The 18,448-nt window shown below is 37.7% G+C and overlaps 1 protein-coding gene across 13 annotated transcripts in view; it reads left to right on the top strand.

The window, feature by feature from the left end:
- Positions 1–15,788, top strand: part of NF1 (neurofibromin 1) — a 298,008-nt gene extending 282,220 nt beyond the window's left edge. For 11 of the 13 annotated variants that reach the window (XM_058283832.2, XM_058283828.1, XM_058283823.2 and 8 more), the window contains 2 exons: positions 584–800; positions 11,871–15,788. In XM_058283832.2, coding sequence (XP_058139815.1) covers positions 584–800; positions 11,871–12,013 — 360 coding nt within the window. In that variant the 3' untranslated portion in view covers positions 12,014–15,788. The remainder of the gene's footprint in view (positions 1–583; positions 801–11,870) is intronic. The other 2 variants (XM_058283835.2, XM_058283836.2) reach the window with 1 other exon arrangement.
- The last annotated feature ends 2,660 nt before the right edge of the window (positions 15,789–18,448 follow it).

Here is an 18,448-nt window from a genome sequence, read left to right on the forward strand (position 1 = left end):
AATGTGAATTAGCTAAATCTTGTTCCAATTTTTGAGAACTGGGTATTTAGTTTGTAATTTTGTTCAGACACAAATGGCTGAATATCTTTTGACATGCAAAGGCTTTCACTAAAAAGCAGACTTAAAGTCACAGAGAAAGATATGTCATGCAGGAGTTTTATAGTTTGATAAGACAGTAACCCTCTGAGACCTTCACAGTGTCTAGTTAGTTTAATCCCTAAATGGCAGTAGGATGATGATGCTCTCTGCTAATTTGCTCTGTTTTAGAAAATGGGTGAGACATCATTTCTGATGATTATATTGTCTCAGGATTAAATTCAGTCTTTGTCTGTACTTGGCTTTCAGTAATTGCATGTTCCTCTGGAAGCTTGAAGTATGAGCTGAATAAAATTCCCATTTGTTAAGTCCCAAGGTAGTCTATAGATATTACTCTACTGCCGTTTTTGGTGATACAAACAAAGGAAGAAATTTATAAATTAAGCCCCAAACAAACAATGAATTAATCTTTTTTTTACTTCAAAAGGGGATTACAAAAAAAAAAAAAAAGAATGGAGCTAAAATATTTTCCTATTTTCCATTACAGCAAACACAAATCCCAGACTATGCTGAGCTTATTGTTAAGTTTCTTGATGCCTTGATTGACACGTATTTGCCGGGGATTGATGAAGAAACCAGTGAGGAGTCCCTCCTGACACCCACATCTCCTTATCCTCCTGCAGTGCAGAGCCAGCTTAGTATTACTGCTAACCTTAACCTTTCTAATTCCATGACCTCACTTGCAACTTCCCAGCATTCCCCAGGTCAGTAAATGCAATCATTATGTAAATTTGAGCAATATGAATATACCAACATTAGGAATTCCCTTGTTACCAGTTTGTAGCAGATTTTTCTCCTTTTTATTATGAGGTTCACGTTACATTTCTTCTTTACCTTGTAGCTGATTTGAATTTCATTACTCTTTCTACTTTTAAAGAAGTTGTAACTAAGACAATGACATGTTTAGAGTGTTCACATAGTGCTCCAAGATTGATAAGTTTTTAGAGTTTGGGCATTAAGAGCAACTCTAAGCTACATTACCCTGTGAGCAGAACTGTAACTCCTTTACTAGATACACTCACATTGCCCTTAGGGCTTCTCTGTCTCTGGTATACCGTACTGCTTCAAAAAAAATTACACAAATTTTAATAGTACCCCCACTTTCCTACTGCCACTAATGACTCAACCATCCATAGACCAACCTGAAAATCTAGGAGTATATAAACAGCCAGACAAGAAGCTATCTCAAGAAAATAACGTCTTAAAGTCCATAAACGTGTTTCTTACTGTAGAGTTACTGTTAGGTACAAGTGGGAAAAGTATACCAATTCAACATGTAACTTAGACGTAGCTATACTGAGAAATAATAGCTAATACAAGTGTGGCGCTAAGATAAAACAAGAAAACAGAAGTGGCAAATCCACAGAAGTCTGGGTTCATTCAGTCAGGCTAAAGGGCTTCGCATAACTCGTTGGAACCCTAACAGTGTTACTCTTTACAGAACTGTTGCTTTGTACATATCATGACAGTAATGAAGGAAGCTTCTGTTATGGTCTTATTTTCTATTTAGAAAGATATCTTTCTGAAATAGTTACAATTTAAAAATTTTAAAGTTTCATTATCTGAAAAGTTAATTTATGATACCTCATTCTATAAGAAATTATTATACATAGTTATTTTGTTAGCATGGATTTTCTTTTAAAAAGCCAAATGATGCATTGTAACTATTTCATGATGTTCAAGACCCTTAAATAGAATCCCCAATTTTGCCTAAACATTTAAACCTATGTAGTTTGCAAAGTTCTGAAGAATGTGGCAAGTATAATATCTAATATATGTTATAAGCCATTGTGTAAAATAACTATATCCAACAAGTAAGCTTTGGACAACAACAAAGCTTTAGTCAGCAGAGGAAATTAGTTAATTCAGCATTTATTTATTTACCTTACTACAATGTCTACTCACATAATACTTTTTTTCCCCAAGAAATAAGACAAGTCTAGCCCAAATTTTTTTTTCCATATACCCATGTTGGTTTGCCCTCTGTCACTCTTTAGGATGGTGGTTCTCCAAGTATGGTCTCCAAAACAGCAAAATCAGCATCATCTGGGAGCTTGTCAGAAATACAAGTGCTGGAATCTCATCCCAAACCTCCTGCATAAGATGCTCTGAGGTTGGGGCCCAGCCAGCATTGCATGTTTTATTTAACTAGTGATTCTTACACACACCAGAGTTTGAGAATCACTTCCCTAGGGTATACTTATAATCCTGCCCCACTATCAGCTTTTCAAGTATTAAAGCCATAACAAAACTTAAAGTTTACTTCCTTCCAGATATTGCAGTGACTGAATTATTTTTCTTCCCTCATAGATGCTAAGATGCATCTTGGAACTAGGAGAAACTATACAGGCTATTTGGTTCTAGGCTCACAGTCCTGTTTAAAATGGGGCGACTGAGGTTTAGAAGAGCTAAGTGAGTTTTTCCCTCACACAGCTCTTAAATAGAACCAAGGTCAGTGTTCTTTCTACCACATTCATTGCCTTCCATGTGTCTGTCTGTCTATCTAGCTGTCATCTCCCTCTCTCCCTTCTGTCAGTCTGTCTGTCTCATTACTTCTAATTTGCCTTACCTTAGTTCCATCACTCCTTTTCTTCCTTAGAGCTCTCTATTTCTGGGTTATTTGTTGTTCATAATGTTCAGACACTAACGCTTATCACATTAGAAAATTAGTAGATTGTGTTTATTGATCCTCCTGGAGTTTTTTTGTTTGTTTGGTTGGTTGGTTGGGTTTTTTTGTGGTACCAGGAGCTGGGGATTGAACCCAGGACCTCTTATTTGGAAGCTGATGCTCAACCACTGAGCCACCTTGGCTTCCCTGAGTTGGTATTCTCATTTGTTTTGCTTGTTGTTTTTGTTTTTTCAGAAAGCACTGGGATCTCCCATGTGGGAAGCAGACACTCATCTGCTTGAGCCGCATCTGCTTCCTTTCCTGTTTTTGTTTGTTTGTTTGTTTTAGGAGGTCCAGGGGATTGAACCCAGGACCTCGTACATGGAAAGCAGGCACTCAACCATTGAGCTACATCTCCTCCCCAATAAGAATTGGTTTCTTTGTTGTTTTGTGTTAGGAGGTACCAGGGATTGAATCTGGGACCTTGTATATGGGAAGCAGGTGCTCAAAGCACTGAGCCATACCTGCTCCCCAGCACCAGCTTTTGAAAAAGTGGTGGACAATCTAAAGAAGTTGTCTCTGAAAATGTATACTTCTTTTTTTTTTTTCATACTTCTTGATAAATTATCATGACCTATTTGTCCATGCCCTATAGCACAAGGAGGATTGTTTTAAAAGCCAACATTTAAAATACATAAATGACTGCCTTCTGAGTTTCCTCCCTAATAGATATTGAACTTGGCCTCAGGGGAGCCAATGGACTATACTTAGAGTTCATTGCATATAAAATTGTGTTAGCTGTGGCCCTTTTAGCCAAATAGACATAGAGCTTTGCCTTATTAGATATTTCCCAAGCATCCCATGAAGTATCCCTGCATTCTTTTTAGACTTTGAAGAGTAAGTATACTAGAAATAAAAGATCAAGGTGGAATTCTATGGACTTAGGACTTATTAGAAAGAAATTAAATAGATCCATTTCCAGGATATTGGCATTTCATTTGTACTCTATCAGGGTCTTCTGTATTTTTTACACTATAATTTAATTTAATAGCTTTTGAACACCTCTTTTTTAAGTGTATGCTAGATACTCTTGTGCATTCAAAGCAAAAGAAACCCTGGCCAGCAGGGGCATGACAGTTTTTGCCTGTGGATCTCAGTATTGGTTTTCAGCTAAAATTACTTTCTTTTAATTCATGTTGTTTAATAAGTTCTGAGTACACAAGTTCTTTGATCTGAAGTATAAAATTAATATTACAGTGCTCATGGAGAGTAACCAGAATCCTGGATAGTCTACAGATATTCATTGTTTACTATATGCAAGGTACTCTTATCAGCCCCAAGGGAGCAGGGTTGCAAATAGGGCATGATACCGGTCCTTAAATAGATTCAGAATAATATGGTAAACTGCACACAGATAACTAGCTTTATTTCTTTTGTCTTATTGTACATGATACTGTAAAGTATTTTGATATTTAAAAGGGACATAATTATGGCGTAATTATAGCAAAAGTTTTATAATACATTTTTACCAAAAAAAATACAAGGTGTATGTTATAGTTTTTTAATAAATAAGCCCATGATCTGTTTTTAATATTTTTGTACTAGAAAAGTTTTTAGTTTTTTTCTTTCATCAGCCTATTTTACAGTTAGTATTGTAACGTGATTTTTCTAGAGCCAGAACTGTTCAGTTATTCTTTTTTTTTTTTTAAAGATTTATTTCTTTCTCTCCCCTCCCCCCCCCTCCATCCCGGTTGTCTGTTCTCTGTGTCTATTTGCTGCATCTTCTTTGTCTGCTTCTGTTGTCAGCAGCACGGAAATCTGTGTTTCTTTTTGTTTCATCATCTTGTTGTGTCACCTCTCCGTGTGTGCGGCACCATTCTTGGGCAGGTTGCACTTTCTTTCGCGCTGGGCGTCTCTCCTTACAGGGTGCACTCCTTGCGCATGGGGCTCCCCTACCTGGGGACAGTGCCACGTGACTCTGCACTCCTTGCACGCATCAGCACTGCACATGGGCCAGCTGCACACGGGTCAAGGAGGCCCCGGGTTTGAGCCGCGGACCTCCCATATGGTAGACGGATGCCCTAACCACTGGGCCAAGTCCGCTGCCCATTATTCATTATTTTAAGTTTACTTCTTCTACTTTATTTTTGTCTAAATCTGTTATTCACTCACTTTACTTCTATAATGCAAATTTCCCTCCTGGGAAGTTGGATAGATCAGCTAGTAATCAGAAGCATTCCAAACCAACAGTCCTAACAGCTATATACATACATAGAAGAATGTTTCATCAAAACCACTTCTAAAAACTTAGACTTAACTCTGAGTGAGTAGGCGGCGGACTTGGCCCAGTGGTTAGGGCATCCATCTACCACATGGGAGGTGCCTGCTTCAGACCCCGGGCCTCCTTGACCTGTGTGGAGCTGACCCATGCGCAGTGCTGATGCACGCAAGGAGTGCCCTGCCATGCAGGGGTCTGTGTAGGGGAGCCTCACGCACAGGGAGTACATCCCATAAGGAGAGCCACCCAGTGCGAAAGAAAGTGCAGCCTGCCTAAGAATGGCGCCACCCACACGAAGAGGTGACACAAGATGACGTAACAAAAAGAGACACAGATTCCCTAGCCGCTGACAACAACAGAAGCGGACAAAAAAAACAAGACACAGCAAATAGACAGAACAGACAACTGGGGTGGGCGGGGGGGAGAGAAATAAATAAATAAATAAATCTTTAAAAAAAAAACTCTGAGTAATAATCCTAATATGTTTATTATGATTAAAATCTCTCCTTTTTAGAATAAATATGAAGGTCCCTATTTTGATACTACTTAAAAGCTCTAAAATGCTGTTATTGTTTTAGAGAGCTGCTTACGGCTTCACTAGACCTTTTCTTAATTGTTTTCCTTCTCTCTCTCTGTTCTTTTATCACCCTGTATTTAAGGGAGGAAAGTCTTTTTTAAGCTGGCAATTGCTTGGTATAATTTCTGCTAATTATTCACCTCATTTTTTTTTTCATTTGATTTAAAATTCTTGATTCTAATAAAGGTGATAAAAACTTTCAATCTGTAAAATTTTTTAAATCTACAATTTGTTTTCAGATTGTAATGTTTAGGAAATTAGTAGAGATCAATAATTAAAACCAGATTCCTTCTGAAAACCAGGAACTGTAATAATTATCCAGTATCTAATCGTATTTCACCTTTTTTCATTTTAATCACTCACTTTTATTTTTTCTTCCATTCTGTATCTGTGAAGCTTCTCTGCCTTGCTCTAAATCAGCAGTTTTCATTCAGCTGTGCCCTCATCAAGGTACTCTTTACTTTTGCCATTTTTGCACAAAATACTGTTTATCTTGCACTCATCATAGGCACGTAGCATGAGACTTCATTCACCAACTCCTGTAAGCACAGTCTGGCTTAGGCACCTGAGGAATTTATAAAGCCACCGTTTTGTAAGGTCCGGTTGCTTACTGTAGCTGCAAGGCCAATGTGTATCTTGTTTACAGTTGGGGAGCTGCTTATACTCACCCTGAACACTGAAGATACAATTCTGGCCCTGGACTAACACAAGGCAGATTAACCAAAAGCTCAAGGGAGAGTTACTAGAGAGGAAGGCAGGGTATGTGATCTCAGGAAAGAATTTTTTAGCATAGGAAATATTTGTTTTCCCCCAATATAAAACCAACTTCAGTGCTTTCTAAGGTATTAAATCTTTCTCTCCATTCTATCACCTTTTTTTTTTTAAAGCATGTGATCATTAGCTCTATGAAATAAAAAATTGTAACATACATGTCTCATAAAAGATGCCTTTTCTTTTGTTATTCTGTAATTTTTATATGGAAAGATTAGATCTAAGCAGAAAAAGACATGTTGACCATTGGCAAAAGTCCATTTTAAAGTGTTTTTAATTCTTATATTTACTCTTACATGTTTTTAGCTCAAAAATACTGTTGTGTGTATATATTTCTAAATATATTAAACATACCTCCATGAATGTATTTAATATAGCATAAAAACAAACTGATTGCCTTTTCTGCTAAGAAGACGTACTATATTTGATTAGTTTACATTAACTTCAGTAATTGTACAAATTCTAACATAAAATTCAAGTCCTGGGCATTTGTTCTAAAACTCTGAGTACCTTACTTGATCTTTTTATTTCAAGAATTAATAACCTCTTAATTTGTTAGTAATTTTATTATCTGTGCAAAAAGTCTTCATATTGGTTATCTTATCTGATTCTTCTAACAATCCTTTTAAATAGGCAATTCTGCTATTATCCCTAATTGCCAGATTAAAAAATAGAACTAAATCAGAGTTCTGATCCAACCAGAACTCAAACCTACATCTTCTGACAGGTTTGCCATATTTTATATATTACAAACAAGACTTCTGATGCATTTGTGTTCTCATATATGTAATAGCCAAGCCTTTGATGTGCTTGCCTTACATATGTAATAGATAAATCTTCTGACAGGTTTACCATATTATATACATGATAAACTAAGCAATGCATAGTCAAATAAATGAATTAGCACCCCTGTGCAGGTAGTGGAAGTTTGGCTTATTAAAACTCTTTCATTCTTTCTTTTTTAATTAGAGAATTTGTGAGTTTACAAATCCATCGTGCACAACTGCATAATGTACAGGGTTCTCATGCATCACTCCACCAACAACAACTTGCCTTGTTGTGGAACATTTTTTATAGATGAAAATAAAACATCTACAGAATATTACTGCTAACTGTAGACCCTAGCTTATATTTGCTGTAGTTTTCCCATAAACCATCCTAATATTAATCCTATGTATTAGTATTATGCATTTGTTGTAGTTCATGAGAGAACATTCTCATATTGGTACTGTTAACCACAGTCCATCATACACTACAGATTCACTATGTTATACAGTCCCTTGCCTTGTACAATCCATCTAAAGTGTATGCTCAGTGGCTCACAGAGTTGTGCTGTCATCATCTCAGTTCAATTTTAGAACGTTTTCATTACTCCAAAAGGAAAAATTCCTCTCATACCCCCCCATTGTTGACCTGTAGCCTTGATATAGTACCTTCTTTGCCTTTGATGCAAACATATTACAATATTATATTAACTATAGTTCATATTACATTTGTTCTATTAGTCATTCATTTTTGTAGTAAAACTTGTCACAATTACCCAACTCATTTTTCCTTAGCTTCTCAAGAACTAAAAGTGATTCAGTCTGTTTATTATTTCTTGATGATATTAGACTTCAGTTTGGGAAATTGTTTTGGTGTTTAAAAAAACACATGAGTTTTTTTTTTTTAACACGTGATAACATGAATGAATCTTTTTTTTTTAAGATTTTTTATTTATTTATTTCTCTCCCCTTCCCCTCCACCCTGGTTGTCTGTTCTCTGTGTCTATTTGCTGCATCTTCTTTGTCTGCTTCTGTTGTTATCAGTGGCACGGGAATCTGTGTTTCTTTTTGTTGCATCATCTTGTTGTGTCAGCTCTCCGTGTGTGCGGCGCCACTCCTGGGCAGGCTGCACTTTATTTTGCGCTGGGCAGCTCTCCTTATGGGACGTACTCCTTGCGCGTGGGGCTCCCCTACGCAGGGGACACCCCTGCGTGGCAGGGCACTCCTTGCACACTTCAGCACTGCATAGGCCAGCTCCACACGAATCAAGGAGGCCCAGGGTTTGAACCGCGGACCTCCCAAGTGGTAGACGAACGCCCTAACCACTGGGCCAAGTCCACCGCCAACACACATGAGCTTTTAAAAAATTATTTTATATTAGGCTAGAGCTATATCCCTAGTTGTCCAAATAAAGAAGTCATGGGGCCTGCCTTCAAGGAACTTATGTTCTAGCAAGGGAGTTAGACTCTAACTTAAATAACTACAATGTAATCTAATAATTCTTTCCCCCACTTACTCAGTTACTGAATTTTAATTAACACCTTTTATTTAGGATCTTATCTTATCTGGAACCACCACAGTTTGTTGAAGCACACTCAGCATACCCTGCTCTTGTAGAGAATTTTCAGCTTCTTCCATCCTGCATGTTGGTACCTGGCTGCACGTTTGACAACAGCAGATCTGTAGGAAATTTTAAACTAGTGGATCAGGACCACAAAAGTCCTTAGCTTTATTTCATTTGTATAATGGCCTTGGGGGTTGTGTCACCTCATGGATTTTTGTTTTTGTGCCCACTGAGGACCAGAAGGGAGAACCAGGTCTATGGGGCATGAGAGAGGCCAGATGCAAATCCTCAGAGAGGTCTCAAAGAAACGAAGATCTCAGTTTTTCCTGTAGAATGCTGAGACCACGTCCTTCACCAGCTTCCAGAGAGGTTTCTAGATTTAATATTAGAGGGTAAAAGAAGAATGCTACCAAAATTCTCAGAATTAAGAATTACGCTTAAAGACTTAAATTCAAGAAACAGATAATATAATCATTCTGTGTCATACTAACTTAGCTTCTTTCAAGAAGCTATATTTTGGTGTAAATATAATACAACTTTAATTGTTTGTTAGTTTTTTAAATCACCCTCCAGGATTTTTATATTAGTTTCTCCTTTGATCCTTAACTTTTAACATCTTTGCTGCAAAGTAAAACTTAGGAATCACCATCATGCCTCATTTACCTTGTAGCATGTGACTTTTAAGTAGAAAGAAAACACACATGTGAAAACAAGAATTGACATGAAAATTGAATTTGAAAGTAGAAGACATCAACCCAGCTCTCAGATAGCACTTTGAGTTATAAGTAATGATGCTACCAAAGAGCCATACTTTAACATTTTAAATTAAAAGTTACCCTAATTAAGAAAATAATTTTAAAATTCAGACAAATAGAAGAAAATAATCACCCATAGTCCTGCCACTCTAGCCACACTGTTAATTAACATTTTGGTACATTTCCTTCCAGGTATGGTGGTATTATGTATACAGTTTTTATGGCTTGCTTTTTACCCTTAACTTTTTATCAGGAGATAAATAAGAGTTCTAAAATTTTTTATTGAAGTTCAAAGGTTATTTGCTTAACAAAACACAAATGGTGTGCAGTATACTTAGCACTTCTTTTTGGAAACCTTTAATCCTAGTGAGTTAATCTACTTGGCTACAATTTATGTATTTTTAAATCTTAATACCACTAAGCAGGCCCTAAGTCCTCAGACAGAAGCACTGCTACCTTGCAACAGAGCCACTCCTTTCCCCTCAGAGTTGAGCCACAGTACCAAAGCTGCACTGAAGAACACCCAAGAAAGAGCCCCAGGGTGGCAGATTGCTAGCAGAGACTCCCAGGGCCCTCCTAGTGCTTGTCCAACCTGTGTTGTGTCTTCCTGGTGGTCGGCTCCCAAGTTGTTTCAAAGCCTTACATTTTTAAAGTCCTGGTTTTGCCTTTAATCTTATTTCCTATTAAGGGACCCCAGATAAGGAACTGTTGGATTTGAACTTGTCAGCCATATGCAAATGAAAGGAAACGGAAGGTCAAATTTACCAAATTCCATATTTTCACCTGAAAGGAAGCTAAAAAGGGAAGAAAATCGTCTTTTCTACCAAAAATGTGATATCACCCCTAGGAGATTAAGGGTTGCATGTTTTGGCTATGAATTACCAGGATCCAGCCATCACAGTAAAAAACAGGAACATTCAGTTTAACCCAATATTTATTGGAAAAGGCATCACTAGATCTTATAGTAAAACAAAAATGAAAAAAAAGATGAATGATATTTGCCATTCAAGATGCTTTTTGTCTAGTAGAGGAAATAAGGCATAGTATATGCAAACTTGTCATACTGTAGACAAAATGTAATAAGTGCTAAATAAAGCAGGGAGGGAAAAAAAAATAAGGGAGCAAGTCATTTTGGCTGGAGACAGAAGAATGCATCCTATAGGAAATAGAGATAAGAAAGACCATGGGTGGAATTTTATCCTGTAGAGATGCACAAGGCAATAGTTCAAGGAACCTTTAAGAAATGAGCAGCCCTCTTTAAATTTTGTTGCACTTTTTAAAACAGTCCTAGAGAAGATGCAAATATGTGTGCAGAAGAAAATTTAAAATATTAATAACTTGATTTTTTTTCCTATTGTAAATGATGGTCATCTTTCTGTATCAATAAATATCAATTGGTACTTTACATTTTTTAAAAAATAAAATGCTTTCCATGTATTTACTCTCCCACCAGTAGTTATGCCAAAGGTGGGTATAATCGGTCTAATTTAGGGGAGAAATTTTATTGAAGTGTAATACACAAAGTAGTATACAAATCACAAGTTTACAGTTTAATGAATTTTTAGGAAGCAGACATACTGGAAAATCTGGCACCCAGACCAAGAAACAGAACATTATCAGCACCCCAGAAACCCCCTGATGTACCCTTCCAATCACTACATTCCCAAGGATTATAGTAACTGTTCTTCTTTTACCTAATTAATAATCTTTACTAATCTGGTGGGTAGAAAACATCTGTTTTGTTTCTGGTTACTTTTCTGAAGTTAGTACTTAGATTATTTATAAAATTCATCATAGGACCCAACTTTTAGAGATTGAATCTCCTTCTTGAGAAAAACAAAAAGGTATCTGTTTTAGATGCAGAACAAGAAATGAAATGACTTGCCATAGTTGAAAAGGTCAAAACAAAGATTCTGCAGCATGACCCTTATGGTATATTACTTTCTCAGTTAATATTTGAGTTTCTTTTGAGACAGGCACTATGATTTTTTTTTTTTTTTTTATTAAAATCATCTGACTTTTCTTTGAACTAGTGAGTTTTCTGTAAAGATCAGTACTTTCTGTAACTGGATAGTATATTCTGTGGACAAATATGAGTAAAGATATGTGGCTAGAAGCTGACCTCTGCTGGAAGCGTCTGTTATGATTTGAAGGAAGGAGTTCGTCTTCCTTGGTGGTTGCTAGCCTTTCCAGCTGAAGCCTGCCTGCCTCTAGCTTTTCCTTGCAACTTCCTGTTTCTTTTTTCTTGTACTGTTTTTCTGCTATTATAGCAAATCTTAACAAAAGTTAAGGTTTTCCATGTGGCAAGGCCTTTAGAAACATTCTAGCATTTGATTATTATACTGAAATATGTAAAAACAGTTTGCCAGGTTGTATCTGTTATAAAAACAATGAGATTCGGTCCTGGAACTTAACACCGGAAGAGAGGGAGTAACTGGCTGCTCTGTTTCTGTCCAGGAATTGACAAGGAAAATGTTGAGCTTTCCCCCACCACTGGCCACTGTAACAGTGGACGAACTCGCCATGGATCCGCAAGCCAAGTTCAGAAGCAAAGAAGTGCTGGCAGTTTCAAACGTAATAGCATTAAGAAGATCGTGTGAAGCTTTCTTTCTTTCTTTTTTCAAACAGACTTAATGTAGATGGGCTCTTCACTAGTGACCCCCCTCCCTAGCCTTGCCCCATCACTACCATGTTGTGATGCTGCACTTCATGTTTTATGATGAACCCATCCAGTCTGCCATGTTGCCAGATGATCAACTCTTGGAAGCATTGCGCCTAAATTATATGCTGCTTTTTCTTTCATTTTTTTCTTCTACTTTTGGCATATGTCTGGTTTAAGTAAGCATTAAGAACAACTGCAGAGAAAGTGGGAGGTCAGGAAACATGAACTGAGAACATCCCAATTGTTGAGAGAGGATGAATTCTTGAATACTGCTACTAATGGCCAGACACAAAAGCCATTTTAATGCACATAACTCTCCTTCTCTGTTTTTTCACTTTATCATACAAAGTAAAGTGTTAGTCTTATTTACATAGTTTTCAAGATAAAGTTTATGGGAGGAATAATATTTAACCCCAGTATGCTTAATCTGACTTTTAGCTGTGGACTTTTTTTTACCTTACAAAACTGAAGGAACAGTAGGAGTCAAGCCTCAGTATCTTCACCACCATAATGCCACTGGCGAGATCCTTTGGGGGGTAGAGGGCTTAGTATTTTGTAGTGCATTCTTAAGAAATATTAACACTTGAGTATTAGCAATAATTACAGGAAAATAACATTGTCCACATATAACTTAACATTACCAAATCAAAGCTGTGGGTTCTAACGCCCTGTCCATACTCAGTCATCCAAACTAGTTTATTTTTTTCTTCAGTTGGTTTTCTTTTAATCTTTAAAAATGCTAAAAGTTTCCCCACCCCAGTAAGCCATAGCTATACTAAGTATAGCACTTTACATTTTTCTTCTTGATTGCTAAGTAATTCTGAAAAGGGTAATCGGTGAACAAGGTGTAGAAAATTGTTCCCAGGAGGTAATTTCCATAGATTTCTGCATTAGTTCCATAGCAAAGTGGAATGAATGGTACGTGACTTTTAGAGTAGCTGATACTTTTATTTTGTTAAATAATGCTCCAAGAAACATAGTTTCGTGTGTATTACCATAAATCTCTTTGATAACATGTATTTTAAATGTCTTAGACCCTTCTCCCTCCCGTCTAAAAAAATGAGGAATCTCTTTAGCAAAACATTTGATTATATATGATAGAATTGCATTTAATCACTGTGAAAAGACTTGGGTCAGCCTGCATTCGTGTGACAATAGGAGATTGTAAGAATTGCTGCTATACTGAATGGTGTGGATTATCATGGCATTGGAATTTCCAAAGTAATGCAGACCCAGTTTCCTTGTGGTACCTGTAGTGTGCAAAATAATTTGACTTCAGTGAACCTATTTGTATCTGGATGTTTCGGTTACTAATTTAGGACTAAACCATATTTATTAGAAAGAGACATTATCCCTCTAATCCCAGGTCCCCTTTATAAATTAAGATGCAATGGCTTTGGTAGGGGAGTGGGGAAGCTAGGGGAGAGGGGAGTTTCCTGTAGTGCTATTTTATTATTGGATTTCAGTAAATTAAATTCCACAGCTAAATCAATAAATAATGGTACAGTTAAGTGATCAGATTTTAATAATATAACACATTTCATATTTATCCACACAGTAACAGTGTAATATGTTAATGTAAATAAATTTCTTTTTGATATTCAGAAATAACAAGATTTTAATTTTTTTAATTTGTTTACAGTCCTGGGAAAAGTAAGAACCATTTGCCAAAATAAAAAGAAAAGCCTTGGTATTAATAATGATTTTGACATGGAATTATTGGAAAATATTAAAGGCAGGTGCAATTAACCAAACAATTTCTTTTTTTTTTTTGTAACTATTGTAGAGGCTGCATTAGGATAGAATGTGTATAATACCAGAGCAATTAAGACTATAAAGAAGCTAAGACTAGAACTGAGTTTAGAATTAGATCATTAATCCTGTGCCAAGTGGGCCAAGCTGCCGTGGCAGTGTTGGTTCCCCCATAACCCCATTCTTCTGGTGTCGATATCAAACTTGGCTCCTGAAATATCAGGCAATATGAGCCTTTGATAATTTTGGCTCAGTAGTTTATTTTGTTGGTTGGTTTGGACAGTGGATATCATTATGCTGTATTCCTCTTCCATCAAAATAGAGAAACTCCCAAAAGTATACTGTTGTACATACTGATCTCTCCAAAAAATGAGTTTCCCAAAGTGTGATATTTTAAAATTTATTTATTTTCCTCTAGTGCAGGGGTTATTAACCTTTTTTATTCCACGGACCCCTTTGCCTGTCAGGTGAAACCACAGACACCTACTAAGTCCACACTATACTGTGTATAATAAATTTATCACACCCACACCAACACATCCCCACAAGAATTATGTTTTTTTGAATTATCAAAATCTTTCCACAGACCCCTTGGGGGTCCGTGGACCCCTGAATAATAACCCCTGCTCTATTGTAATGAATGAAATGAATTCACTTGAAGTACCTCATGAAATGATCAGCGCTGCACTAATCAAAATTGAGCCTTCTTTGAAAGGTAAAAAAAAAAAAAAATGCTTTTGACCAGTATATCCTGGGAATTTGAAAACTTACTAAAATTGTTTACAGAATTTCTAACTTTTGAGAAAAACCTCGCTTTCCAGTAAATAAGGTGAACATGAGATAATCTCTCACCAACATGCTTCCCCTGAGAAATGCCACACTTTTTTAGGTCTTGTACCTGTAATTTATCTACAAAAGAAATTCTTAAGTTCAGAGCAAGCTGCCCAGTTTGCATAATTTGATGTCAGCTCTATAAAGAATATAAGTATTTGTTTTGGGTTTGTGGCTATTTCTCCTGACTTTTTAAAGTAGGAAACAGTAATTCAGTTGTGTTTCGTTGTGTATAGTCTCCCTATTACTCCAGTGCGCCATCCCAGGTACATGCCCTTGTTCACCAACATTGAGACAGAGTTCACTAGCTTTGGGGAAAGTGGCTGGTGCTCTGGCCTCCACTCCGTCCACATCTGTTCATTACTGAACGCTGGCTCTGCCAGCCTCTGAACCAGGCACTGAGGACACCGCAGTAAAGAGTACACTATCTTCTACCTTCGTGGAACTTATGTTCTAGTGCAAGAGAAAATGTAAGCCAGCAACTCTCCATGGTTTGTGGGTTTTTCAGTTTGGTTTGGTTTTTTTGTTTTGTTTGGTTTTGTTTTTACATCCTGCCCCTTGCCCCACCATAATGAGGCATGTTTTACTCAATGTTATGCAATGGACTTAAACAAAGTTTCACTCTTAGTGTCAGCCACACACTTTTTTTTAATGCAGTATATTCACCTGTAAATAGTTTATGTAAAATTTGACAGAAAAGTATATTTACTACACTGTAAATACATGTGATGATATATTGTATTATTTTGCTTTTTTGTAAAGCAGTTAGTTGCTGTACATGGATAACAAAAAATTGATTATTCTCGTGTTAGTATTGTTAACATCCTGCGACTGCATTACATCATTTAAAGAAAATGCTGTGTACTGTAAACGTACATTGTATATGATAACTTACTCTCCTTTCCGTCTGGGCCTAAGCTTTGACAGTTCCTTTGTCTACAACCTTGTTAATATTGTAAGCAGTTGTATGCCAGCAGGAGAAATACTGCCCAGCAGACAAAATGATCATTGTAGGGAAATTTGTAGACTTCTTTGTCTCAGATTGTTCTTTCCCACCCAATTTTCCTCCTTGTGTATGTCTCCCTCCACCCCCTTTTTTAAGTAAAATGTAAATTTAATCTGCTATAAAATGTGGGAAGTTATTTACTTTCTTTACACCTACCAAGCTCTGCTCGCTTGCACGTGCTCTAAATTTCTCTCACAAACACACACACATCATCTTTTGAAACCATAAAGGCCACTTCCTTTCTTTTAAGGATGCCTTTGGGTCCCTTTCTACTCTCCCCCCCCCCCCACCCCCACCCCCTGCCATGGGAAAGATCTATTTCCAGAACTTCTTTAAACCAAAAATAGAATAATTTTGGTGAAATAATTTTTAGGGCATGCCAAACTGAGGGGCGATTCTACTTTCTAGCATCCACTGACTTATTTAAAATGAGCAGTCTGTCAGAAACACCAGCACACCCTCAACTGAACTAGTAAGGAGGATATTTAAGACCCCACAATTTTCTCCAATTTTTAGCCCTCCACAGAATCTTACTATACATGTGTAAGCACTATAAAACACCTTCCCAGGCTAGACTGCTGAGAGCTTTACGATTGTGTTTACCCCCATTTTTGGGGTTACCACCTAATGGAGGGAGAATGGAGCCTAGATACTGTGGGCAGAATGGCTGACCCTCAGGATGGGTGGTTGGTGAAGGTAACACCATCCAGTCTTAATATGCTAAAAAGGCCACTAAACATTACCTGCAGGTCTAAGGTAAGTGCTAGTCTATTTGTGGGAAAATGGACACTTCACCTGGAGAGCCTGCTGATACTCTAGGGTCCCATCCTACATTTCTGAGGCAAACTCTAGGGATAGGGTCCTGGGAGGGGTGTGAGTGTGTATCAGGTTTTCACTGTGCCCCCAATTTTTTAAACTGTGCAGAGGTCTACACAAATAGCTCTCTCTTTCCTGTTGCCTAAAGCATCTCAGTCCTGGGACAATCAACTTCTTGAGGACATAGACCATATCTTAGTATTTTTTTATGAACCCCTTTGCCCATTTTTGCCTGCACAGGGTTTTGCTTTCTGGGGCGTCCTCAAGTAGTCTGGTGTTTCTGAACTGACCAGCCAGTGGAGTTGATTCACAGGGAGGGTTGGAGAAGGGAATGGAGATGCTAGAGGAGAAGCAAAAACTTAACCTGCAACCATGTAGTAGCATCTCAGTTTTCCTCTTTTTTTCCAGAAAGTAGCCCATCCCTACCACCACCAACCCAAGCCCCTAGTGAGTAGTAAGCATCCCGCGGCATTTTCCTTCCTCACCCCTGGCTTTCCCTTGGTTTCAAACAGTAAAACTGTTTATCCTGCTCAATGCATGTCAGAACAGGCTTTGACACCATTACATCCAAATTTTCAAGGGCAGTCTGTCCAAGTAATCTGCCATATCTTACTGTCATTGGAAAAATGTCTTCATACCGAAGCAAGTTCCCTTTCAGCTAATTTAAAAGAAACCCTTTGCAATGTTGTTTGTTTCTATAACTATTAGGGCCATACTACAGCAATGTCGTCGTTGGTTTGAATCTCTCCTGTTTTGTTCTTTTAGAAATGCTAGTTAATCATAAGTGGAAATATCATAATCTGTGATGGTATTTTATAGTTGATAGGTTTGTCTTGTATTATCCTCAAAAGGTCACACCTTTAAGACTTTTCTAGATCCTTTGCCATGAGTTTATGCAGGAAGTCAAATAAGTTAGTGGTGATAAAGAGAATTAAACCTCTGAGGTTACAGCAGTTCAGAACGTCTGCCCCCACTCCCACCCCCGAGGGTCCATTTCCTCCATTTAAAAGAAGTCACACGGGAGTATTAACATAGGGCCCTTCCCTGCTCAGTTCAGAGAGCATTAGCCAACTCAAAACTTTAAGGGAAGAAAATGCCAACAGATAGAACTTTAGTTGATTGTATTCGTTTGTTTACAGACATTTTCAGTTGGTTATCCCTGTGCCAAGTACTGTGAATGCAAAGAAGAATGCTTGGCCTCTGCCCTCGGCAACCTCACCGTGTAGTGGAGAGACAGCCACGTGAGCTGTGACCACAGGGTCCCAAGGTGTGGCTGGAGTTCTTGGAGAGTCACAGTAACTGGCAGAGTAGGTGACTGAGGAGTTGGTCTTAAAAAATGACTATAAAGTTTGTCCAGGTGGAGATGGTCCAGCGAGCAGTTGAAAATAGGATTTTGGAGTCTTTACTGTGTAGGAGGCTATGGACAAACTGGACCAGGGAGCTTATGCAGCAGGGAGAAGAGTCTAGACAGAAGGCAGCACAACACGAAAGACACTGGCTTATTAGGCCCTTCTTTCCCTCTTCCTCTTGTTCTCCTTGGGGAACACGGCCTTATTTTCTATATTTTAAAATTACACCAAGAGGAGCAGATGTAGCTCAGTAGTTAAGCACCTGCTTCCCATGTATGAGGTCCTGGGTTCAATCCCCAGTACCTTCTTTAAAGAAAAAAAAAAAAAAGTACATCAAGGTCTGTCTTAGCACCCAGATAGGCAAAAAATAGGAGCGCTCTTTCCCTTTCAGCCTTTCTTTGGGCCCAAAGTCAAAGTAGGTTGAGAATTGAATGGTGAGGGATGTTCCCGTACTGACTTGGCAACTTGTGGGTGGAAGGTGGAATGGAATTGGCGATCTGCGCCTTAAGCACATTCTTGTAGCTAAGATTCCATAAGAGACCAAAACAAGTCAACACCAAAATCACAGTCTTTTTGAGTTTGCAGCAAATATTTACCGGAATACCTTGTTTTCAGAATT

The sequence above is a fragment of the Dasypus novemcinctus genome, chromosome 21, assembly GCF_030445035.2.
Source record: "Dasypus novemcinctus isolate mDasNov1 chromosome 21, mDasNov1.1.hap2, whole genome shotgun sequence".
In the NCBI taxonomy this organism is placed as follows: Eukaryota; Metazoa; Chordata; class Mammalia; order Cingulata; family Dasypodidae; genus Dasypus; species Dasypus novemcinctus.